This window comes from Phyllostomus discolor, chromosome 5 (genome assembly GCF_004126475.2).
Source record: "Phyllostomus discolor isolate MPI-MPIP mPhyDis1 chromosome 5, mPhyDis1.pri.v3, whole genome shotgun sequence".
Taxonomy (NCBI): domain Eukaryota; kingdom Metazoa; phylum Chordata; class Mammalia; order Chiroptera; family Phyllostomidae; genus Phyllostomus; species Phyllostomus discolor.
Window position 1 is genome coordinate 7564316 of NC_040907.2, and position 26085 is coordinate 7590400.

General features: G+C 48.1%; 2 protein-coding genes across 2 annotated transcripts; both read left to right on the forward strand.

Annotated features, from left to right (window-relative positions):
- Nucleotides 1-4340: 4340 nt before the first annotated feature.
- On the forward strand, nucleotides 4341-10700 carry LOC114495997 (arylacetamide deacetylase-like 3). The gene is made up of 4 exons (XM_028511186.2): nucleotides 4341-4692; nucleotides 5874-6090; nucleotides 7660-7723; nucleotides 9926-10700. Exons 1-4 carry the CDS (start codon nucleotides 4525-4527, stop codon nucleotides 10698-10700), a joined length of 1224 nt encoding a protein of 407 aa, XP_028366987.1. The 5' UTR covers nucleotides 4341-4524.
- A 6282-nt stretch (nucleotides 10701-16982) lies between these two features.
- On the forward strand, nucleotides 16983-23446 carry LOC114496001 (arylacetamide deacetylase-like 3). The gene is made up of 4 exons (XM_028511194.2): nucleotides 16983-17173; nucleotides 18392-18608; nucleotides 20196-20259; nucleotides 22499-23446. The coding sequence occupies exons 1-4, from the start codon at nucleotides 17006-17008 to the stop codon at nucleotides 23271-23273; spliced, it is 1224 nt and encodes a 407-aa protein (XP_028366995.1). The 5' UTR covers nucleotides 16983-17005; the 3' UTR covers nucleotides 23274-23446.
- Nucleotides 23447-26085: the final 2639 nt, after the last annotated feature.

Sequence of the window (26085 nt, forward strand, 5' to 3'; positions counted from 1 at the left end):
GGATGAACAGTTTCATCTCCCAGTCTATCCATCCTATCAACATGCCCAAAATTCTTTACCTTCATTCAATTCCAATATCCACACAGCTAGGAAAACTGAGAATTGTTTTTGTAATTTGTTTGGCAGCCACATCTGACTTGAGCTCACTTGTTGGTGTGTTCAGATTTCAATGGGAATGAGGATACTTATTGCCCTTCTTTGCTTCAGTTATGTAAAAGTTCATGGGTTTGCTGTAGGGATATTAATGCAATAATGGAATTCTTTTCTTGTGTCCTCCTGGGTTGACATTTGCTATGGAGTTTACGCACCACTATGTTATCTACTTATAGCTATTACATGATCAGAAACACATAGGGATCAATAATGAAATATCCCTCCACTCCCATCAGGTTGGATAAAATGGAACATAGTGATAATATCAAGTGTTGGCAAGGATCCCAAGAAAGCAGATTGCTTGTCTGTTGCCAGAGGCGTTGTAAAATGGCGATGCCACTCTGGAATGCCGATCGTGGAGGAAGGAGATGATTTGTGGGCAGAGGACCCAGGGGTAGGTAGGACAGCACACAAGCCTAACAAAGAAGGTGAGGGTGGAGTTTCTAGTTCACAGTTTTGTTCACCATCACGCATGTGCACTCTGGGAAATTCTCCTGATGCAGGAATAGCCCCACACACTTCTAGGCAAGGAATTCTGGAGGTCACTGGACAGGCTCTCAGACCAAACTCAGATGTTCTAGTCACAAGAGTTGAGTTCACTTAAAACATCCCAGGTAGCAAGGGGAAAGAGATGGGTGAGTCAGCCCACACTGACTAAGGTGCCAGTGGGATGGGGGTGGGGAATAGTCATACCTGGTCCTCCCTGGGTAATGCAGTATTCACAGGTCGCCTCTCTCTGCCACTTCCACCTTCCCCTCTGGTGATGCAGCTAAGAGGACCAGAGGGGTTCCCACAGTTGGAGGGAGCTTGAAACCAGCATAAATATTTAGTTCATTGGCTAGAACCAAGAGGAGGAACACCTAGGCACAGCACTAGCTCCATCCTTAGATTGCAGAGTAAATGTGAATTTTATCTGCATTCACTGGGAAGGACATGAGTGGCCAAGCGGGGCCTCATTGGGTGTCACCAGTGGGTGACCAATTTAGGATGATGTGGCTGTCAATCCAGACATGGCATTTTTGTGACTTGCCACTTGGTCTTTCTATCCCTTTCAAACATTCTGTTTGTACACACTCTTTTCAATATGTTGTGCAGTTACTGTCTTGCTTACTGTGTATCTGGAACACTTGATGTCATTTCTTCCCATGTCTCTAAGCCCCGGTTTTACTCACGGTCTGTGCTTAACACTCTCTGTGCCCTGTATTTTCTCTGTGCCTGGTGGGACCAGCTTACTTTCACCCATGCTCCACACTGACTGTGAGTTTCATGCATCCTACTTTTCTTTTTCAGGAGAATTGACTTTCTTAAAGAATAAGCTTGTGAGTTTATATCTTTGTAATGAGAAAGTTTTCACCCAATCTGTTTCACAAGAAGGCCTTCTCAGGTATTTTCGGCATCTGTGTGATGGGAAGTCACCAAAATGTGCGTGGGTTGAGGGGAGAGATACTCTCATTGGTGGTTGCTACAAGCTGTGTAGTATGTGGATTGTGGTGTGTTGTTGGAAGCCGATGAACTTGGCCTTGGAGTCAGATTTCATTGAATTGCGTTTGAATCCCAGCTCTGTCTGCCGCAAATATGGAAAAACCACTTTCTTACACACAGTCTCCTTTTTATCCGAAGAGAAATCATAATTAAAATGCCAAAGGTTAAAGATAAAGAAATAGGAGGGGGTTGTGGGAGAATGGGTGGGAGGTGAGGGGATTAAGAATTACAAGTACGTAGTTACAGAATAGCCATGGGGATATAAAGGACAGTATAGGAAAGGGAGTAGCCAAGGAACTTACAGGCATGACGCATGGACAGGAACAAAGGTGGGGGGATGGCCTGAGGGAGTGGGAGGTGCTGAGTTTAGGGTGACAAAGGGGAAAAAATCAGGACAATTGTAATAACATATCAACAAAATATAATTAAACAAAGCAAATGAAAACATACAGTCTCCTTTGCCTCATCCAAAGAAAAGGAAGTAATGGTGTTTTGGGTTCTGGAACTTTCCCTACCAAGCGGTCAAGGCCCCTTGGGAACCTGGGTTAACAGAGGAGAGGGAGGCTGCAGAATCTAAAGAGATTTGAGTCAAACAGGGTTTCCAAGAGAGAAACTTCACTCAGATTTCGTAGGCGCTGACTTCAGGGATTTTGCAATCTCATCCTCTCTCACTTCCACCAGCCTCTACAAGAAACCACCAAAGAGAGAGAGGACACACTTTCCATGTTACCATTTCCCCAGGTCATGTGATAGCATTCATTTCTCCATCAATGATTATTTGTTGAGCACCTACAGTGTGCGCTAGACACTGGGGGTGCCCTAGTGAGGGGAGCAGACATGGCTCCAGCCTGGAATGCTGATGTCCTTGGAGAGACAGGAAAAAGCAGGAAACACAAATAAACATCATTCCAAATTCTAAAGAGAGTGTAAACGGAGGACTAGGAAGCCATGACTGAAGATACTACACAAGATGAATATGGACTTGATTGGCATCTAGCCAGGACCCAACAGACCAGGGAGGGCTGTGGTGTAAGGGTGGACAGGAAGAGATGAATCGTGGAGAATTGCAGGGATTCTGGTGGAAACAAAAGCGGATGAAATCTGCTGAGAGGGGAGAAAAATGGGACAGAACAGGGCAGGTCATGAGGGCAGTTGTTTATTTGAATCTGAAACCCTAGAGCAACTTAGAGCTGAAGGCACCATGTGTGTGGGCAAAACTCATAGTCATTGCAGTGGGGAGTGTTGACCAAGAGTAGGGCAGGCGCTCTCAGGCTGATCTGCTGCAGGAGGAAGAGGAAGATGAGGGGAAGGGGTCAGGGGAGCCTATCCTTGACAGTACACAGGTTGTGTCTAGAATCTCTGCACCAGGCCACATATAAAAGTCAATGTTACTTAGGTCTACAAGTCACAGGAAAACACAAGTTCCTCTTATGAAAGTCATAAGCAAAATGTAAGCCGAGATGGAAAACAAATTGTCTGGGATAAAGAGCAGACTCAGACTTCTTACCTTTGGCTAGAGAAATGTCCCAGCACTGGTGAGAGGGTGGGGAGGGGACATGGATTCAGATCCTGCAACCTTTAGGTTCCAGGAGGATGGCCCAACCAACTGAGCCACATGGGCCGGGGCAAAAGAGTGTAAGTAACTAACTTGCTCACGTCCAGAACGCTGCCCTTTGGCAGAGCCAGAATTCAATCCCAAGTCTTACCAACTCAGGGTTTTCCTCCCTGAGCAGTGTTGACATGCTGAAGCAGACAACTTCCTGTTGTAGGGGCTGTCTGTGCCTTGTGGGATGCTCAGCAGCACCCTGGCTCCTACCCATGAGATGCCAGTGCCAGCTCCCACACCTCACCATTGTCACAACCATAAATATCACCAGACACTGCCAGATGGCTCCTGGAGGGCAACATCCCCCCATGTGAGACCCACCACTGTGACCTCGGAGTGGGGTGGTAGGACAGATGTCATCATCACTACTGTGGACATGGGGCTTTGCCATAAATGATGGAGGATGTGGAACACTGACAGCAGTCTCTGACCTGATCTGAAAAGGTGGTGCGCTCTTTTTTTCCTGCTTTATAATGAAAACAATGATGTTATTCATTCATTCCTCCTTCAATAGACATTAGCTAAGCACCTGCCTTGTATGAAACCCGGATTTAGCACCAGGGGATAAAGCAATGAAGAAAACAAAAATTCCTGTCTCCGCAGAGATTATATTGTGCAGGCAATAAACACACAAGTGAAGTACTTGTTATCTCAGGTGATAGTAAAGCCCATAAAGACAACCTAATCAGGTGTGTGTGTGTGTGTGTGTGTGTGTGTGTGTGTACAGTGGGGATTGGCATTCGAATGAAGGTGGGGAGTTACAAATTTAAATAAGGTTACCCGGGATGACCTCACTCAGAAGTTTACAGGTGAGCAGAGCCCTAAAGTAGGGGAGAGGTTGAGCTCAGCTGCCTTTGAGGAAAGACTGTTGTACAGGTCACAGTAAGTGCAAATGCCTTGGGGCCTCCTCTGTAGACTCAGGAATAGCAGGAGTGGTCAGACAGGAATAGGGCATCAGCAGGCAGGGGGAGGGATCATGTTTTGATGTCTCAGGTGACTTTTTCAAAGCCATTTCTAGTTGCAGTGCCAGGATGTGAGCTGGAACCTTGGGACACTTGTTCTCAGCTGGGTCAGATTGCAGGGGCCCCTTTCTCCTGTCTGTAGGCCTGTTAGAACCATGTGTGTGACTCACCTGGGCTGGACCAATTCTTCTGGCAGATGAGGAGGTGGGGAAGGCTGGTTGTGATATAAGTGTCGGCGTTCTGCTGGTTCAATATCCAGTCCTAAGTGGCGTGTGCTGAGCCCAGCCTCTTCGTGGCCTCCTCTGTGGTAGGAAGAGCACCATGTGGGTCCTTCTGCTGGTCCTCCCGGGGGTAGCCTGTGTGTTCTTTGTGGGGGTGGGGCTGTGGGTCATCTGCAACCACTTCTTCACTACGGACATCCCTGCAGCCATCAGCCACCCTGTGAGACTGCGGGTTTTGCACTGCCTCTTCCAGCTGTTGGTGACCTGGGTGAGTCGAGTGTTTTCTCTGTTCCCTCCTGGTGAGGGTTAAGGGGAGAGTGGGGAGAACATGCCAGAAGCTTCTAGTTGGATGAATACTAATATCACGGGGGTAGAGGTTGACAGTACATTGACAAACCTGAATAATTCCTGTTAGGTAACTTGTGATTCTCAACCTCTTGTCGGGTTCCCAGGCTGAATGTGCAGATAGCTACAAAATTTAAAAGAATGATTCCTGTTCTCAGAAAAAAAAAGCCTGCTCCCTTCTGTGGCCCCACCTCCTGATTTCCCCACTTACAGCACTGGCCGTGCTCTGAAATCCTGAAGACAGGAATGAGGTGTTCTGAATCTTTGGGTCACTGTTTCTACCTACCAGGCCTATGGCAACACAGAGAGACATGCTAGCAAATTCATAAATTGGTACCATGAGCAAAACTACAGATGAGACTTCAAAGTAGATATTTGTTGCTTTGGAGAGGCGGAAGCCTGCTTCTGTCAGTAGTCAGGTTCTATCTGTTCCTCTTGGTGGGCGTGATTTAATGAAACCCCTGTGGGTGGGGGGTGGTGAAGATCACGCCAAGGTTGGCAGCAAGGATTTGCCAACCTTGCGTTTCTTGGGTCTCTTATGTAACCACAAGTGATTGCAAATGCCTGTTCTCATGAGAAATCCTCCTGGAGAGGAATGCAGGATCCGGAGGATTCTCCCACCTGGGTCAGAATTACAGGAGCTGATGACTCACTCCTGTACTCTTCCTGCCCTTGATGTTCACAGTGTACACTCTGGTTTCACAAACATGGTGACTCACTTTCCTCATCGACAAAACGGGAAAATAACAGTCCCCACTTCCTAGCATTAGAGGGAGGCAGTGAGTTGACTGTATTTCAGGGCCTGACACAGAGGAAGCTGTCCATAAACATCCCTCATTCCTATGTGTTGGCTTGTTTTTTTCTACAAAGATGTGTTGCAGGTCATTCCAGGTACAGGGTCCCTCAAGGGTGGCCAGAAACCTGGTGTAGGGCTGGGATGCACCATGCCAGGAAGGGGGTTTTGGCCTGGATGGTGCTGGGGCCAGGGGGCCCGGGATTTTCTGTGGGAGGGATGGGTTCAGTCATCTGTGGAACATATGAGTGGCATGAAGCAGTGACACCCTGAAATCCTTCCCATTGCATTTACTCTTCTCTCACCAACAGGGCACCATTTTTGAGAAACTGGGAATCTGCTCTATGCCCCAATTTGTCTCCTTCATACATGATCTGGCACCCCTGAAGCAGGATCCAGATGTGGTGGTCAAGGACCTCCACTTTGGGACTATCCCAGTGAAGGTGTACCAGCCCAGGATGTCCTCCTGTACTCCCCGGAGGGGCGTCCTGTTCTTCCATGGTGGTGCAGCCATCATCGGGAGCCTGAGTAAGAGTCCTTCCCTCTGACCCAGCCTGTAGTGTGACAGCCTCACAGCAGGGTGGGTGGAGCACTTCTGTCACCCTCCTGGCATCTAAAGGCTCCCATTACAAGCAGGGATCACCAGGGCCCTAGCGGGTCCCTTATTGCTCAGTGGCCAAGATATGGCAGGTATTGACCTCTTTCTGGAAGTAAGGAGGCATGCATGGAATATCCATGTGCATCTATGCATATGTCTACACAGGTTTTCCCTGCTATGACATAACAGGATGCAGGTTTCACTCACAGTGTGAAAGTAGGGTCTCTACACACCTTTCCTAAGCCAAAGTGCTATAAATTTAAGAAGCAATTACCTTAGGAGGTGCCTTGCTAATACATGCCCCCTATTAGTCAGGATAAAGCCCAGATGCTCAGAGACCCAGATCAGAGCTCTGGGGCTGGATGCTGCATGTGATTTCGGGAGGTGTGGTGGGAGGCAGTTTGGTTCCCCTCTTTTGTCCTTCCAGGGCTGGTTGTGGGAACTGGCTCTGTAAGGGCTCCCTCCTACACAAACCCTGAAGACTGTTTTCCCTTTTCACGTCCTTCCTCTTTGTCTTCCTCTTCTTCTTGTTCTTGCTCTTGTTCTTCTTCATCTTCTTACCTTTTTGGTAAAAGTGAACACACTCTTTGGACTTCCTTTGGTAAGCCTGAAACAGGTACAAATGTGGGTGTTTAGTAAAAGCAAAGCAGCCTAACTCACACTTTCAGAAAGTGGGAGATACCTCTCTATGCATATGAAATTCATGGAGTATAATCTTCACCATTCGAAAGTGTACCGGTCAGTGCCATTTAGTATCTTCACAATGTTGTGTGACTACTGGTATGGAAATAAGAATTTTTAAAAATGAAAACACCAAAACACCATTTTGATTCACATCAGGTATTGCTTAGAGACAACCTGGTATAAACACACAGTAGGACCAAAGATTTGAGAAAAATTAATGAGAGAAGAAAACTAACAATTGAGCTCATTTTATTATCTTAATTCCTCAACCCCAACTGCAGGAATTAGGGGGGGAAATGCCTTTATACTGCTTTCTAGTCTGTGGAAAGCCAAGATCAATTGCGATAGCCTGTGAGAAGAGGGAGATTAATGGAACAATTATTTTGGTATTGTCTGCATAAGAAATAACAATAACAGCAAATATTTATTAATAAATTTTTCTTAATGTTAGTATTTACGTGGCAGTTGGGGGAAGCCCCTTGTGCACATTATCTCATTGCTCCACCCCATGATTATCATTATCCCCATTTCACAGATGGGAGAACTGAGCCTCAGGGAGAGAAGAGATGTACCCCACACTCTTTCAGCTCAAGTGAAGAGGAGGCAATGTAGAGATTCAAACTTGGGTCTGAATCCAGAGCTCACACACAGAAGCACTCTAGTGTATGGACAAACAGCTTCTCACATGCTGTGAACCAGTAGTTAAGACCCAAGAGCTCTGTCCATGGTAGTTGGCAGAGAGCAGGGACAGCCCATGATAGGCTAAGGAAGCCCACTAAGCCTTCCTAGTCAATTTTAAAACCTTTCTTTTCCAGAAACCCACCATTCAATATGCTGTCGTTTGTCCAAAGAGAGTGACTCTGTGGTTGTAGCAGTTGGGTGAGTAAAGGGGAGGGTGGGCAGGGCAGGGAAAAAGGCTATGTCCTGGAGTGATGGGGTGGGAGGTGGGACTGGGGCAGAAGGGAGTCTAAGGGACAGGGGGAGCAGGGCAGCCAGCGAGGAGGAGAGGAAGGAAGGGGGAGAGACACAGAGGCACAGCGTGGGCCCTCCTTTCTGTGGGCAGCCTGTGGGTGTGTTTCAGTGGGGCATTCTATGCATGGCATCAGTTGCCAGCTGGCTGGGGAGTGGGCTTAGTTAAGCAGATCAGCTGCCAAGCTTTTGGGTAGGCTGGTCTTCCTGGAGCAGAAGAGCCCTGCACGGTCTGCACACTTTCCACTACATGCCCAGGGTGCCCTGCACAGGCACCAGGACAACTGCAAACACTGTGGTCACATCATGTCCAAGTGCTCTCTAGAGGGAGGGCTGGCCTGGTGAGATGCATCTAAGGAAGTGAGAAAACCATGGAAAATCCACTCTCTGTCCTAACTGATCTGGGAGAGTCACTCAGTGTCCTGGGGAAGTCAAGAGGTCTTGGTGGACATGGGGCAGGAGAGACCTGGTGGGCCCTCCCTGGGCCTCCATGCCATTCCACCTAGACATGTGTATGAGGAGCAGTCACTGCAGTGGAATGGCCTTGCACTCCTGCCTGACACATGGTCACACTGGGGGTGGGGAGGCAGTTTTTGCTGATCATGCTTTTCCTGCAGGTTTGTTTAAGTGCACATGCCATGAAGAAATATCAGTGGCCAGCATCTTGGTGTGGCTACATTCCCAGCTTTCCTGTGGTGCAGCTAGTAGAGTAAAAAGTACAGAAGTTAGTCCTGGATGAGGGGAAGAGACCCAGAGAAGGGCCTCACTTTATAGTTCTTGGCCTCAGACCATTTCTGCAGAGGGATGGAAATCTTGACCCAGCTGGTGGCCCTACGTGTCTTAGCATCCTGGGTGTGCTGAAGCAAGTATTCCTCAGTGGACTGTACTAGCAGATATCTGCAAGAAAGTTATTTTGTGACTCCAAAGTAGACAGGGATCAGGAGTTAAGCGTTGGCATCCCAGGTAGTGAAGAATAGGAGCAACAGAATGGAGATGGCTGACAGAAGCTGTGTGGATCCCAAAGCATGTTTCCATTTTTCTCACCTGGGTACGTGTTTTATTGATTTTAGAGAAAGAGGAAGGGAGACATGATAAAATCATCCATGTAAGAGAGAAACATCAATGGGTGTCTCCCATAAGTGCCCCGACCAAGAATGTAACCCACAATCCATCAGTAATGGGACAATGCTCCAACCAATTGAGCCAAATGGCTAGCCAAACCCCCTCTTTCTAGAGTCCAGCATTTCAAATGGTAAAGTTTTTGCCAAAACCCTGATTTCTGGACTCTTGAAATGGGAAGTTCTAGCAAAGCCAGGCTGGCAAACTGCTGACAGTCAACTGAATGGGAAGCCACGGGCTCAAGTTGGGGTGGCTGATCTGGAGGGACCCATGTGTTATTGTGGCCCTGGGCAGTATTTAAGCATATACATATTTTAGATGTTATGTATTTATTTTTAGAGAGAGGGGAAGGAAGGGAGAGAGAGAGGGAGAGAAACATCCATAGGTTGCCTCTAGAACTCCCAGACCAGGGACTGTACCCCCAAATTAGGCATGTACCCTGATTGGGAGTTGAACAGGCAACCTTTTGCTTTGCAGGATGACACCCAAGCAACTGAGTCACATCAGTCAGGGTGCATGGGTGGTATTTCAGCCTCCAAACCTGGAGGCCACAACACCTGTGAGCATGGCAGCAGTATTTAAAATCTAAACCCAGACCACCCAGGGCTTGCTCATAAATGAAACCATAATGTATGGAACAGGTGTGACTCAGGGCAGCACCATCAGGTAGGTTGAGAAGGATGGGGCTCATGCTGCTGATAGCTAAGTTCTTGACCAATAATAGGGGGATGACAGGGCTCTGGTGATCACAGCCCATCCTCCAAATTGGCATTGAGATAGTAGAAATAGCAGCTGTCCTTACTGAGGCCATGCACCAGGCACTGAGGACTTTACTTCCATCAGCTCATTTAAGCCCTAGACCTTAAGTCTACCTGCTCAGGGTTCAGAAAGAGAAGTTAATGGAAGAAATTTGGGCTCAAGAATGCAACACACAGGTGTCTTGGGCTCTGCTATGGTGATGAGTGTAATCCATGTTCCTTGATTCCTTTTCAGATACCGCAAGGCACCCCAGCATAAGTTTCCAACGCCAATAAGAGACTGCCTTGTGGCCTCCATCCACTTCCTCAGGTCCCTGGATGTGTACGGGGTGGATCCAGCCAGGGTTGTAGTCTGTGGTGACAGTGCTGGAGGAGGAATGGCAGCAGTAGTGTGTCAAAAACTCATGGACAGGTCAGATCTCCCCAAGATCCGTGCCCAGATTCTGGTCTATGCTGTTGTTCAAATCGTAGATTTCCAACTCCCATCCTACCAGCAGAATGCAAACGCCCCCATGGTCAACAGGAATTTTGCCTTCCGCTGTTTTTGTCATTACATGGATGTTCACCCCTCTTGGAAAAGCGTAGTTATGAAACGTGCCCACTTACCTGTTGAAGTGTGGGAGAAGTACAGAAAGTGGTTGGGCTCAGAAAACATCCCAGAGAGATTTAAGAAGAGAGGCTACCAGGAAGTACCCCTTGTGCCCCATAACGAGGATGCTTACCTGGAGACACACCATGCTCTGGATTTGATGAACATGCCCCTGATTGCAGAAGATGAAATAGTGTCTCAGCTCCCAGAAGCTTGCATCGTGAGCTGTGAAAATGACCTTCTCCGGGATAATTCACTGCTGTACAAGAAGAGACTGGAGGACCTGGGAGTCCCTGTGACTTGGCACCACATGGAGGATGGTTTTCATGGAGTGCTCAACATGCTCAGCATGCCCTACTTTCAGTTCCCCTGCTCCACACGGGTTCTAAACGTCATGGTCCATTTTCTAAAGGGGTTGTGATCATCTTTCCTTCTCATTGGAGCTATGAGAGTGTGGGTCCCACCACTATCCAGTTCTCTAAGAAGCTCTGTGTTGCTGATGTAGGTGATGCTGAGTGGGGTGAAGGAGGGTGTGGAGGCCACCATCTTTTTCTTGCTCCAGGTTTAGAATCCCAGAATGCATGTTTCTCTGATGTCTGGAGGGAAAGCAGAAGGTGAGACAGGTGTGGTGGGGGAGGGTGGGGCTCTCTGTCTCTGTGCACCACTGGGAAAATTTGAGCAGATGCTCTTCACTGGCCATTAGCAAGAGAGTGAATGAACATGTAAGAGTTGCCCACAGCCTCCCTGAGGTGGAGTTCTGATGCCCCAGCTGATTCAATCTGTGAGCAACAGGGGAGTCCACTTGGCTGTCCTTGGACAAACCCAGGGGCACCATGTGCAATCCATTGGCCCTCTCCAATCTGGCCTGGAGGGTGTGGCTCTGATGCTTTAGACTGCTGGGTGGAGCTGGAGAAACTGGCCCCACTGTCTTCCTGTTGGTACAGGGTGACACTTTCCCTGCTGTTCCCCTGGAGTTCACAGTCTCAGCTGCCTGGGCTGGAAGATTTAGGACTGAATAGACAAGTTTCCATGGTGGTGGACCACTAGGGACAGATGAAGACAGCCAGAGCAACCTCATTGGGGGAGCTCTGGAGCTGTTGGAGGCAAAGTGTCAGAAGAGAGGAGTTGGAAAGGTCTCTGTGCTGAGTCAGAGACCCATGAAGACAGAGTCTGACCCAACTCAATCACATCTGCAGTGAGAAACTGAGGGAGGGCCAAGAGAAAACAAAGAGTGTAGCAAAGACTAATTCTGTTTTCAGACACAGAACCAACTCATAATGATGAAATCCGAGAGAGAATGTGTTGGCCAGTGGAATAAATGAGAATTTGTGTGATGCAGGAACTCAAACAATGCCATCAGCTACCTTTGCTTCTTTCCTCGATTCTGTGCTTCTCTATGTTTAATTTTCTGTTACTTCTGCATACAGTGGCCCTGACCAGCTCGGTACTTACACTGTCCCAGGCCCATTATGATGGATTTGCCTCATTCTCAGTGGTCTCAGCAGAAATTGAGTCACAACTCTGTGGCTCTATGGGCTTTCTGAATGATGGAGTCAATTGTCACCACCAAGGGAATGGAATGTTCCAGGTGACCCCATGCAAGTCCCATGCCATCCCTGGGATAGAAGGTGGGGACAACTCCCCATGGCACGTGAACTGATGATGGGGGAGGGCGGGACTACTTCCCTCACACCAACGCTTACTCTACTGGGTGGGCACCAACACTCACTTTCCCATCTCCAAAGAAGGGAGTTTCCCTTCTTTGCTTCAGTATATAAAGGTTCATGGGTTTGCCGCATGAATATTCATGCAATAATGGAATTATTTTGTTTTGTCCTGCTGGGTTGACATTTGCTATACAGTTTATGCACCACTATGTTATATACTTATAGCTATTACATGATCAAAAGCACATAGGAATCAATAATGGAATAACCCTCCACTCCCATCAGGTTGGATAAAATGGAACATAGTGATAATATCAAGTGTTGGCTACTTTCGGCCAAGATGGAGACATACGTGGATGCACCGTACCTCCACACACAACCAAGATAGGGACGACAACAACAATTTAAAAACAGAATAACATCCAGAAATGACAGAAAGTTGATCTGAATGGAAGTCAGACAACCAAGAAGTTGAGTTAGAACCGTGCATCCAGACTGGTGTGAGGGGTGGAGACAAGCAGGCTGGTGTGGGTCACAGTGAGGAGAGCAGAGAGTGGTGGGACTGGGTGTGTAAGGCAACTGGGGGCCCGTAAGGCATTCAGGGCACAGAAGACAGCAGTGGGTGGACCCTGAGTGCAAAGGTGGCAGCTGGCAGACCCCTGCCCAGTGGTGGCAACCGGCAACTCGAAGACCCAGGGAGGCGGCAATGGTAAAGCAAGGCAGTGTGGGCAACCCAGGATCACAGTGCTGGGAAATAGAGCCTCAGGACACTGGTTGAGGGCACCTGAGGGAGTTGAGGCACACAGAGAGACACCCAGCCTTACAGGAGAGGTCCTTGGAGGGTCCCATGGTGTGCACAAGCCCACCCACATGGGAATTCACACCAGAGGGGCCAAGTTTGCTTGGGGGAAGCAGCAGAGGGGACTGAGGTCCCACAGAGAACAGAGCAACTGCCATTGTTCCCTCTTGACACTGCCCCCACAAACAACATCACAAGCCAGTGACTGGGAGTGCCCTGCACTGGTGAACACCTAAGGGTCTGCCCCTTACTGTAACAGGTGCCACCAGACCAAAAAAAAAAAAAGAAGAAGAAGAAGAAAAGAAAACAAAATGAGAGAGAGAGAGAGAGATGGCTCAAACAGAAGAACAAATCAAAGCCCCAGAACCCATACTTTTAAGTGACCGAGAGATAGCTAACCTCTCAGATGCACAGTTCAAAACACTGGTGATCAGGATGCTCACAGAATTGGTTGATTTTTGTCGCAAATTAGATGAACAAATGCAGGCTACGATAAGAGGAACAAAGGAAAATGCACAGGGAATCAATAGTGATGGGAAGGAAACTGGGACTCAAAACAATAGAGTGGACCAGAAGGAAGAAAGAAACGACCAAACAGGAAAGAATGAAGACATAAGAATTCAAAAAAATGAGGAGAAGCTTAAAAACCTCCAGGACATCTTTAAACGTCCCAACATCCGAATTATAGAGGTACCAGAAGAAGGAGAGGAAGAGCCAGAAATTGAAAACTTATTTGAACAAATAATAAAGGAGAACTTCCCCATTTGAACAAATAATAAAGGAGAACTTCCCCATTCTAAAGGAAATAGACTTCCAGGAAGTCCAGGGAGCTCAGAGAGTCCCAAAATCATTGGACCCGAGGAGGAACACACCAAGGCACATCATAATTACATTAGCCAAGGTGAAAATGAAGGAGAGAATCCTAGAAGCAGCAAGAGATAAGGAGACAGTCACCTACAAAGGAGTTCCCATCAGACTGTCAGCTGATTTCTCAAAAAAGACCTTATAGGCAAGAAGGGGCTGGAAAGAAGTATTCCAAGTCATGAAAGGCAAGGACTTACATCCCAGCTTGCTCTATCCAGCAGAGCTTTCATTGAGAATGGACGGGCAGATAAAGTGTTTCTCAGATAAGGTCAAGTTAAAGAAGTTCATCATCACCAAACCCTTATTTTATGAAATGTTAAAGGGACTTATCTAAGAAAAGAAGATAAAAAAAACATCTATAGTAAAATGACAGCAAACTCACAATTATTAACAACCACACCTAAAACAAAACAAAAAGAAACTAAGCAAACAACTAGAATAGGAACAGAACCACAGAAAGGGAGATCACATGGAGGGATAGCAGCAGGGGAGTGGGAGGAGAAGAGAATAGAACAGGCTCACAAACCAAACTCAGATGTTCTAGTCACAAGGTTTAAGTTCACTTAGGACAAGCAGGAAGCAAGGGGAAGGAGATGGGAGAGTCAGCCCACACTGACTAAGGTGCCAGTGGGGAATGGGGAGGGAATAGTCATACCTGGTCTACCCTGGGTAATGCAATATTCACAGGTCCCCTCTCCCTGCCACATCCACCTTTCCCTCTGCTGGTGTAGTTAAGAGGACCAGAGGGGTTCCCACAGTTGAAAGGGGCATGGAACCAACACACATCTTCCATTGACGGGAACCAAGAGGAGGCATCCTTGGGCACAGCACTAGCTCCTTTCTCAGTCTGCAGAGTAAATGTGAATTTTATCTGCATTCACTGGGAAGGACATGAGTGGCCAGGGTGGGGCCACATTGGGTGTCACTAATTGGTGACCCATTAGGATGATGTGGCTGTCAATCCAGACATGGCATTTTCATGACTTAACACTTGATCTTTCTATCCCTTCCAAACATTCTGTTATACACTCTCTTTTCAGTATGTTGTGCAGTTGCTGTCTTGCTTACTCTGTATCTGGAACACTTGATGCCATTTCTTCCCATGTCTCTAAGCCCCGGTTTTACTCACAGTCTGTGCTTAACACTCCCTGTGCCCTGTGTTTTCTCTGTGCCTCATGAAACCAGCTTACTTTCACCCATGCTCCACACTGACTGTGAGTTTCATGCACCCTAATTTTCTTTTTCAGGAGAATTGAATTTCTTAAAGAATAAGCTTGTGAGTTATATCTATACAATGAGTGTGAATTTTCACCCAATCTGTCTTACAGGAAGGAGTTCTCAGGTATTTTCAGCATCTGTGTGATTGGAAGTTACTAAAATGTGAGTGGTTTGAGGAGAGAGGTACTCTCATTGGTGGTTGCTACATGCTTTATGGTATGTGGATTATGGTGGGTTGTTGGAAACCCTTGGACTTGGCCTGAGGACTTGGCCCTGGACTAAGGACTGAGAATACTTAATAAGATGAATATTGACATGATTGGGGTCTAGCCAGGACCCAACAGCTTAGGGAGGACCTGGAAGAGAAGAATCATGGAGAATTGTAGGGATTCTGGCAGAAACCATGGTGGTGCAATGCTGAGAGGGGAGAAAAATGGGACAGAGAAGAGCAGGTCATGAGGGCAGTTGGTTATTTGAATCTGAAACCCTAGAGCAACTTAGAGCTGAAGGTGTCATGTGTGTGGGTGGCACTCACAGTCATGGCTGTGGAGTGTGTTGACCAAGAGGAGAGCAGGAGCTCTCAGGCCGACTTGCTACAGGAGGAAGAGGAAGATGAGGGGAAGGGGTCAGGGGAGCCTATCCTTGACAGTGCACAGGTCGTGTCTAGAATCTCTGCACCAGGCCACATATAAAAGTCAATGTTGCATATGTCTACATGTCACAGGAAAACATAAGTTTCTCTTATGAAAGTCATATGAGCAAATGTGGGCCAAGATGGAAAACAAATTGTCTGGGACAAAGAGCAGACTCAGACTCCTTACCTTTGGCTAGAGAAATGTCCCAGCACTGGTGAGAGGGTGGAGAGGGGGCATGGATTCAGATCCTGCAACCTTTAGGTTCCAGGAGGATGCCCCAACCAACTGAGCCACATGGGCCGGGGTAAAAGAGTGTAAGTAACTTGCTCACATCCAGAACGCTGCCCTTTGGCAGAGCCAGAATTCAATCCCAAGTCTTACCAACTCAGGGTTTTCCTCCCTGAGCAGTGTTGACATGTCGAAGCAGACAACTTCCTGTTGTAGGAGCTGTCTGTGCCTTGTGGGATGCTCAGCAGCACCCTGGCTCCTACCCATGAGATGCCAGTGCCAGCTCCCACACCTCACCATTGTCACAGCCATAAATATCACCAGACACTGCCAGATGGCTCCTGGAGGGCAACATCCCCCCATGTGAGACCCACCACTGTGACCTCGGAGTGGGGTGGTAGGACAGATGTCATCATCACTACTGTGGACATGGGGCTTTGCCATGTATGAGGAAGGATGAGGAACACTGACAGCAGTCTCTGACCCAACCTGTAAAGATGGTGAGCTCATTTTTTTCCTGCTTTATAAGGAAAAGGACAGTGTTATTCATTCATTTCTTTATTCAACAGACATTTGCTAAGAACCTGCTCAGTACCAAACCCGGATCTCCCCTCAGGAGATACAGCAAAGAGGAAAACAAAAATTCCTGTCTCCAGTGGAGCTTATATTCTGTAGACAATAAACAAACAAGTATGAAGTATGTGTTATCTCAGTTGATAGTAAAAGCCACAAAGACAATGTAAGCAGGTATATGTGTGTTTGTACAGTGGAGTTTGGCATTGGACTGCTGGTGGGGGGTTACGATTTTAAATAAGGTCACCAGGGATGGCCTCATTCAGAAGGGGACATGTCAGCAGAGCCCGGCAACAGGGGAGAGGTTCAGCTTAGCTGCCATGGAGACAGTAAGAGGACAGTAAATGCAAAGGTCCTGGGGCCTCCTCAGCAGACTCAGGAATAGCATGGGTGGTCAGGGTGGAATAGGGAATCAGAGGGCAGGGGGAGGGATCATGTTTTGATGTCCCAGGTGACTTTCAAGGTCATTTCCAGTGCAGTGCTAGGATGTAAACTGAAACCTTGGAAGTCTTGTTCCCAGCTGGGTCAGATTGCAGGGGCCCCTTTCTCCTGTCTGTGGGCTTCTCTGTTAGTAACATATCTGTGACTCACCTGGGCTGGACCAATTCTTTTGGCACATGAGGAAGTGGGGAAGGCCAATTGTGATATAAGTATCAGTGTTCTGCTGGCCCAATAGCCGGTTCCAAGTGGTGTGTGCTGAGCCCAGCCTCTTCGTGGCCTCCTCTCTGGTGGGAACAGCACCATGTGGGTCGTTCTGCTGGTCCTCCTGGGGGCAGCCTGTGTGTTCTTCATGGGGGTGGGACTGTGGGTCATCTGTAGCCACTTCTTCACTACAGACATCCCTGCAGCCATCAGCCACCCTGCGATACTGCGGATTTTGCACTGTCTCTTCCAGCTGTCTGTGACCTGGGTGAGTCGCGTGTTTTCTCTGTTCCCTCCTGGTGAGGAGAGTGGGGAGAACATACCAGAAGCTTCTAGTTGGATGAATACTAATATCATGGTGGTAGAGGCTGTCAGTAGTTTTCAAACAAGAATCAAGAATAATTCCTGTTAGGTAAACATGGTTCTCAAACAATTCTCAGGGTTTGGCAAGGTGAATGGATTGATAGCCACAAAATTTAAAGAATGATTTCTGTTCTCAGAAAAAAAAAAGCCTGCTCCCGTCTGTGGCCCCACCTCCTGATTTCCCCACTTACAGCACTGGCCGCACTCTCAAACCCTGAAGACAGGAAGGAGTTGTTGTGAATCTTTGGGTCCCCGTTTCTACCTAGCGGCTGACGCCAAAACAGAGAGACATGCTAGCAAATTCATAAATCGGTACCATGAGCAAAACTACAGATGTGACTTCAAAGTAGATATTTGTTGCTTTGGAGAGACGGAAGCCTGCTTCTGTCAGTAGTCAGGTTCTACCTGTTCCTCTTGGAGGGTGTAATTTAATGAGACCCCTGTGGATGGGTGGGGTGAGGATCATGCCAAGATTGGCAGTAAGGATTTGCTGTGCCGCTCCAGAGGGCTGGCAGAAACGGCACAGAGAAAACACGTTTCTTTGGTCTCTTATATAACCACAAGTGATTGCAAATGCCAGTGTTCGTGAGAGACCCTTGATGGAGAGGAACCCAGGATCGGGAGGATTCTCCCACCCAGGTCAGAGTTACAGGAGCTGATGATTTGCTCCTGTACTCTTCCTGCCCTTGATGTTCATAGTCTACACTCCAGTTTCCCAAACATAGTGACTCAGTTTCCTCATCTGCAAAATGGGGAGTAATAATAGTCCCCACTTCCTAGCATTTGTGGGGAGGCAGTGAGTTGAGTGTGAGTGTCAGGGCCTGACACAGAGGAAGCTGTCCATAAACATCCCTCATTCCAATGTGTTGATCTGTTTTTTTCTACAAAGATGTGTTGCAGGTCATTCCAGGTACAGGGTCCCTCAGGGGTGGCCACAAACCTGGTGTAGGGCTGGGATGTGCTGTCCTGGTGAGAGGGGTTTGACCTGGCTGGTGCTGGGGCCCGGGGCCCTGGGATTTTCTGTGGGAGGGATGGGTTCAGCCATCTGTGGAACATATGAGTGGCATGAAGCAGTGACACCCTGAAATCCTTCCCATTGCATTTCCTCTTCTCTCACCAACAGGGCACCATTTTTGAGAAACTGGGAATCTGCTCTATGCCTCAATTTGTCTCCTTCATACATGACCTACCACCCCTGAAGCAGGACCCAGATGTGGTGGTCAAGGACCTCCGCTTTGGGACTATCCCAGTGAAGGTGTACCAGCCCAGGATGTCCTCCTGCACTCCCCGGAGGGGCATCCTGTTCTTCCATGGTGGTGGGACCATCATAGAGAGCCTGAGTAAGAGTTCTTCCCTCTGGCCTGGCCTGTAGTGTGACAGCCTCACAGCGGGGTGGGTGGAGCACTTCTGTCATCCTCCTGTCATCTAAAGGCTCCCATTACAAGCAGGGATCACCAGGGCCCTAGCGGGTCCCTGATTGCTCAGTGGCCAAGGTATGGCAGGTATTGACCTCTTTCTGGAAGTAAGGAGGCATGCATGGAATATCCATGTGCATCTATGCATATGTCTACACAGGTTTTCCCTGCTATGACGTAACGGGATGCAGGTTTCACTCACAGTGTGAAAGTAGGGTCTCTACACACCTTTCCTAAGCCAAAGTGCTGTAAAGCTAAGAAGCAATTACCCTAGGAGACACCTAGCTAATGGATGCCCCCAATTAGCCAGGATAAAGCCCAGATGCTCAGAGGCCCAGATCAGAGCTCTGGGACTGGATGCTGCATGTGATTTCGGGAGGTGTGGTGGGAGGCAGATTGGTTCCCCTCTTTTGTCCTTCCAGGGCTGGTGGTGGGGGTGCGGCACTGGCTCTGTAAGGGCTCCCTCCTACACAAACCCTGAAGACTATTTTCCTTGTTCACATTCTTCTTTCTCTTCGTCTTCCTCCTCTCTTCTTCTTGTTCTTCTTCATCTTCTTACCTTTTTGGAAAAAGTGAAAATGCCCTTTGGACTTCCTTTGGTTAGCCTGAAACAGGTACAAATGTGGGTGTTTAGTAAAAGCCAAGCAACCTAACACACTTTCAAAAAGTTGTAGCATCTGTCTATGCGTATGAAATGGAATAGATAATTCACGGAATATAAAATTCACCATTGGAAAGTGTACCAATCAGTGCCATTTAGTATCTTCACAATGTTGTGTGACTACTGAGCTGGAAATGAGGATTTTCTAAAAACGAAAATACTAAAACACATTGTTTGGTTTCATATCAGGTATTGCTTAGAGATAAAGTCTGGTATAAAGAGACTAGAGGTCCAAAGATTTGAGAAAAACTAATGAGAGGAAAAAACTAACAATTGAGCTCATTTTGTTATCTTAATTCCTCAACCCCAACTGCAGGAATTAGGGGGGAAATCACGTTTATGGTTCTTTCTAGTCTGCGGAATGCCAGGATCAATTGTGGTAGTCTTTGAAAATAGCACGTTTAATGAAACCATGGTTTGGGTATTCTCTGCATAAGAAATGACAATGACAGCAAATATTTATTAATGAATATTTCTTAATGTTAGTATTTACGTGGCAGCATGGGGGAAGCCCCTTATGCACATTATCTCATTGCCCCACCCCATGATTATCATTATCCCCATTTCACAGATGGGAAAATTGAACCTCAGGGAGAGAAGCGATGTGCCCCACACTCCTTCAGCTCAAGTGAAGAGGAGGCAATGTAGAGATTCAAACTTGGGTCTGAATCCAGAGCTCACACACAGAAGCACTCTAGTGTGTGGCCAAACAGCTTCTCACGTGCTGTGAACCAGTAGTCAGGACCCAAGAGCGCTGTCCATGGTAGTTGGCAGAGAGCAGGGACAGCCCATGATAGGCTAAGGAAGCCCACTAAGCCTTCTTAGTCAATTTTAAAACCTTTCTTTTCTAGAAACCTACCATGTGATATGCTGTCGTTTGTCCAAAGAGAGTGACTCTGTGGTTGTAGCAGTTGGGTGAGTAAAGGGGAGGGTGAGGAAGGCAAAGAAAAGAGGCTGTGCCCTGTAGTGATGGGGTGGGAGGTGGGAACTCAGACTGGCAGGGAGTCAGATGGACAGGGGAAGTAGGGCAGCCAGCGAGGAGGAGAGGAAGGAAGGGGCAGAGACACAGAGGCAGAGCATGGGCACTCCTTCCTGTGGGCAGCCTGTGGGTGTGTTTCAGTGGGTCATTCTATGCATGGCATCAATTGCAAGCTGGCTGGGGAGTGGGCTTAGTTAAGCAGATCAGCTGCAGAGCTTCACAGCACAGCCCTTTTGGGTGGGCTGGTCTTCCTTGAGCAGAACAGCCCTGCACGGTCTGCACACTTAGCACCTCCTTCCACTAAATGCCCAGGGTGTCCTGCACAGGCACCAGGACAACTGCAAACACTGTGGTCACATCACATCCAAGTGCTCTCAGGAGGAAGCATCACCCTGGTGAGATGCATCTAAGGAAGTGAGAAAGATGGAAAATTCACTGTCTGTCTTAACTGATCTGGGAGAATCACTCAGTGACCTGGAGAGGCGAAGAGGTCTTGGTGGACATGGGGCAGGAGAGACCTGGTGGGCACTCCCTGGGGATCCGTGCCAGGCCACCTGGACATGTGTATGAGGAGCAGTCACTGCAGTGGAATGGCCTTGCACTCCTGCCTGACACATGGCCACACTGGGGGTGGGGAGGCAGCTTTTGCTGATCACACTTTTCATGCAGGTTTGTTTAAGTGCACATGCCATGAAGAAATATCAGTGGCCAGCATCTTGGTGTGGCTACATTCCCAGCTTTCCTGTGGTGCAGCTAGTTGAGTAAAAAGTACAGAAGTTAGTCCTGGATGAGGGGAAGAGACTCAGAGAAGGGCCTCACTTTATAGTTCCTGGCCTCAAACCATTTCTGCAGAGGGATGGAAATCTTGACCCAGTTGGTGGCCCTATGTGTCTTAGCATCCTGGGTGTGCTGAAGCAAGTATTCCTCAGTGGACTGTACTAGCAGATATCTGCAAGAAAGTTATTTTGTGACTCCAAAGTAGACAGGGATCAGGAGTTAAGCGTTGGCATCCCAGGTAGTGAAGAATAGGGGCAACAGAATGGAGATGGCTGGCAGAAGCTGTGTGGATCCCAAAGCATGTTTCCATTTTTCTCACCTGGGTACGTGTTTTATTGATTTTAGAGAAAGAAGGAGGGATGAGATAATCATCTATGTGAGAGAGAAATATCGATGTGAGACAGAAACATCAATTGGGTGTCTCCCATAAGTGCCCCGACAAAGAATGTAACCCACAATCCATCAGTAATGGGACAATGCTCCAGCCAATTGAGCCACCTAGCCAGCCAAACCCCCTCTTCTTAGAGTCTAGTATTTAAAATGGTAAAGTTTCTGCCAAAACCCAGATTTCTGGACTCTTGAAATGGCAGAGCCAGTCTAGGAAAGCCAGGCTGGCAAACTGCTGACAGCCAACTGAATGGGAAGCCATGGGCTCGAGTTGGGGTGGCTGATCTGGAGGGACCCATGTGTTATTGTGGCCCTGGGCAGTATTTAAGCATATACATATTTTAGATGTTATGTATTTATTTTTAGAGAGAGGGGAAGGAAAGGAGAGAGAGAGGGAGAGAAACATCCATTGGTTGCCTCTAGAACTCCCAGACCAGGGACTGTACCCCCAAACCAGGCATGTACCCTGATTGGGAGTTGAACAGGCAACCTTTTGCTTTGCAGGATGACACCCAAGCAACTGAGTCACATCAGTCAGGGTGCATGGGTGGTATTTTAGCCTCCAAACCTGGAGGCCACAACACCTGTGAGCATGGCAGCAGTATTTAAAATCTAAACCCAGACCACCCAGGGCTTGCTCATAAATGAAACCATAATATATGGAACAGGTGTGACTCATGGCAGCACCATCAGGTAGGTTGAGAAGGATGGGGCTCATGCTGCTGATAGCTAAGTTCTTGACCAATAATGGGATGACAGGGCTCTGGCGATCACAGCCCGTCCTCCAAATAGGCATTGAGACAGTAGAAATAGCAGCTGTCCTTACTGAGGCCATGCACCATGTGACTTTATTTCCATCAGCTCATTTAAGCCCTAGACCTTAAGTCTACCTGCTCAGGGTTCAGAAAGAGAAGTTAATGGAAGAAATTTGGGCTCATGAATGCAACACACAGGTGTCTTGGGCTCTGCCATGGTGATGAGTGTAAACCATGTTCCTTGATTCCTTTTCAGATACCGCAAGGCGCCTCAGCATAAGTTTCCAACACCTGTGAGAGACTGCCTTGTGGCCTCCATCCACTTCCTCAGGTCCCTGGATGTGTACGGGGTGGATCCAGCCAGGGTTGTAGTCTGTGGTGACAGCGCTGGAGGAGGAATGGCAGCAGTAGTGTGTCAAAAACTTATGGACTGGTCAGATCTCCCCAAGATCCGTGCCCAGATTCTGGTCTATGCTGCTCTTCAATTAGTAGATTTCCAACTCCCCTCCTACCAACAGAATGCAAATGTCCCCCTGATCAGCAGGAATTTTGCCTTCCGCTGTTTTTGTTATTACATGGACATCCACCCCTCTTGGAAAAGCGTAGTTATGAAACGTGCCCACTTGCCTGTTGAAGTGTGGGAGAAGTACAGAAAGTGGTTGGGCTCAGAAAACATCCCAGAGAGATTTAAGAAGAGAGGCTACCAGGAAGTACCCCTTGTGCCCCATAACGAGGATGCTTACCTGGAGACACACCATGCTCTGGATTGGATGGATATGCCCCTGATTGCAGAAGATGAAGTAGTGTCTCGGCTCCCGGAAGCTTGCATCGTGAGCTGTGAGTATGACCCTCTCCGGGACGATTCGCTGCTGTATAAGAAGAGACTGGAGGACCTGGGAGTCCCTGTGACTTGGCACCACATGGAGGATGGTTTTCATGGAGCCCTCAACCTGCTCGGGAGGGGCTACCTTTACTTCTCCTGCTCCACAGATATTCTAAATGCCATGGTCCATTTTCTAAAGGGGTTGTGATCATCCTTCCTTCCCACTGGAGCTATGAGAGCATGGGTCCCACTATCAACCAGTTCCCTATGGGGCTCTCTGTTGCTGATGTAGGTGATGCTAAGTGAGGCGAGGGAGGGTGGGGAGACCGCCATCTTTTTCTTGCTCCAGGTTCTAGAATCCCAGAGTACATGTTTCTCTGATGTCTGGAGGGAAAGCAGAAGGTGAGACAGGTGTGGTGGGGGAGGGTGGGGCTCTCTATCTCTGTGCACCACTGGGAAAATTTGAGCAGATGCTCTTCACTGGCCATTAGCAAGAGAGTGAATGAACATGTAAGGGTTGCCCACAGCCACCCTGAGGTTGAGTTCCGATGGCCCCGGCTGATCCAGTCTGTGTGCAACAGGAGCATTCACTTGGCTGGCCTTGGACACAACCAGAGGCACCATGTGCAATCCATTGGCCCTCTCCAATCTGGCTAGGAGGGCGTGGCTCTGATGCTCTAGACTGCTGGGTGGAGCTGGAGAAACTGGCCCCACAGTGTTCCTGTTGGTACAGGGTGACACTTTCCGTGCTGTTCCTCTGGAGTTCAGAGTCTCAACTGCCTGAGCTGGAAGACTTAGGACTGAATAGACAACTTTCTGTGATTGTGGACTGCTAGGGACAGATGAAGACAGCCCAGAGCCACTGACTAGGGGAGCTATGGAGCTGTTGGACTGTGAGAAGAGAGGAGTTGGAAAGGTCTCTGTGTTGAATCAGAGACCCATGAAGACAGACTCTGACCCAACTCAACCATGTGTACAGTGAGAAACTGAGGGAGAGCCAAGAGAAACTAAGATGTGTAGGGAGGACTATTTCTGCTCTAAGACACAGAACTGACTCCAATTGACCTAAACCAGAGAGAATGTGTTGGCTAGTGGAATAAATGAGAATTGGTGTGGTGCAGGAACTCAAACAATGCCATCAGCTACCTTTTCTTCTTTCCTGTATTCTGTGCTTCTCTCTGTTTAATTTTCTTTCACTTCTGCCCATGGTGGCCCTGACCAGCTGCATACTTACACTGCCAGGGCTTTACTATGGATTTGCCTCATTCTTGGTTGTCCCAGCAGAAACCGAGTTACAACTCTATGGCTCTGTGGGCTTTCTGAATGATAGAGCCAGTTGCCACAAGCAATGGAATGGAATGTTCTGACTGAACAGATGCATGTCCCATGCCATCCCTGGAGTGGAAGGTGGGGGTCAACTCCACCTGGGTCTTGAACTGAGTACTTGGGAGGGCAGGACTACTTACCTCACATCAACACTCACTCTACTACAGAAGCTGAAGTACATCCTGAGCCAAAGTGTATGGAAGTTTTGCTTCCTTTGTATGAGTGTATTGAAACTGCACATTCAATCAAAATAATGCTGAGATATCACTTCCCCAAAGGGGGAACTTGGATGCTGAGGGAGCTCCCTTCCAACCCTGTGTGGGGAGGCTCCTGCCTCCTCATTCAGCAGGTCTTATTCTGTATAGTCTTTATTGGATACACAATCCATGGGTCCTTTAGCACACTCATATGCTCCTTACACGAATTCTACAAAGTGTGCATCCTTGAGCCCATTTTACAGATGAGGAAACTGAGGCCAAGAGATATTAATAACAACACTCACTTCCTGTCTCTTTCCTGTGTAGCTCAAGGCCAGCTGATTAGCTAATTTGTCCAGGGCCACCTGATGGCCCAGATGCTGGGTGGAGCAACCCTGATTTGTCTAACAGCAGCCCCTTTCTTTGTGCCTTAGGGCCCATTAACTCTTTTCTTCCCCCTCACTCAAAATGAAAGACTTAAAGTGAAAGACATGACTGAGCCACATAACCTTATGTGAATCATTTTCCATCCAGGTAGGCATCAACGACTGTCTGAGTCAGGTTGGCAGAGTCAAGCATTGTGACATACGGTTTCCTTTGTTGACTTGACTGTACCTTCTCTCAGTGTGAGTGACTGTGTAGTTACTAACTGTAGGTCCCTCCAGGAATGCACAGCTGAAGTGCCCAGCTAACACAGGTCAGGGGAGATGGACACCCACGCACTTCCTGACCTAGACACTCTGGGAGTTTTCTCAGAAAATTTCTAGGACTTCCCTGGAAAGATGTGCCAGCTAGCCCAGGGCAAGTGCCATTTGATGAAGGGCAATGCACTGCATCCCAAACTGTGGCCTTGGGTCAGTAGTAGGCAATGGAGAACAAGGTCTGAGGACAAAGTTGAAAAATGGGCAAAATTAGTCTTTGCTGATCTTTCCCTCAGTTCCCTTTCAGGATCGCCCCCATCCAGGACCTCCCAGCCTTTCTGACCCCAAACCTTGTCTCCCTCTCCCCCTGTACTCTCTACTCCAGAGTGACTGCTTGCTCTTCCTGTCCTTAGGCTAGTATAGGCTAGTAAAGGTTAGGATCTGCTGCAGTGACAAATGGCCCCACAGTCTCAGTGGCTTATGACAGCCAGGGTCTATTGCTTGCTCATGTTAAACATTACTCAGTCCTCACCAGTCGGCAGCAGCTCTGCACCATATGTGTCTGATCTGAGATCCAGGCTGAAGGCAGCAGCCTCTGTTGAAACATCTCCAGCTTCATGGTTGGGGGAAAAAGAACATGCGGGTCACACATGGGCTCCCCAAGCTTCTTCTCAGAAGTGAGGCTCACGGTTTCTGCTCACCTTGCATTGGCTGGAGCAAGTCATATGAGCAAGCCTGATGCTGATGGGACAGAGAAGCACACTCCTCCCCAGATAGGACAACAGATATTTTTGGGCAATATGACAGCTGCCACAATTTCAATCATATTTCCATGTCCATTCTACCTTTTGAAAGT

Coding starts and splice junctions, on each gene's coding strand:
- LOC114495997 (XM_028511186.2), top strand. CDS start 4,525: ATGTGGGTCCTTCTGCTGGTCCTCCCGGGGGTAGCCTGTGTGTTCTTT. Junction 4,693..5,873: donor TCCAGCTGTTGGTGACCTGG/GTGAGTCGAGTG, acceptor TCTCACCAACAG/GGCACCATTTTTGAGAAACT. Junction 6,091..7,659: donor AGCCATCATCGGGAGCCTGA/GTAAGAGTCCTT, acceptor TTTCTTTTCCAG/AAACCCACCATTCAATATGC.
- LOC114496001 (XM_028511194.2), top strand. CDS start 17,006: ATGTGGGTCGTTCTGCTGGTCCTCCTGGGGGCAGCCTGTGTGTTCTTC. Junction 17,174..18,391: donor TCCAGCTGTCTGTGACCTGG/GTGAGTCGCGTG, acceptor TCTCACCAACAG/GGCACCATTTTTGAGAAACT. Junction 18,609..20,195: donor GACCATCATAGAGAGCCTGA/GTAAGAGTTCTT, acceptor TTTCTTTTCTAG/AAACCTACCATGTGATATGC.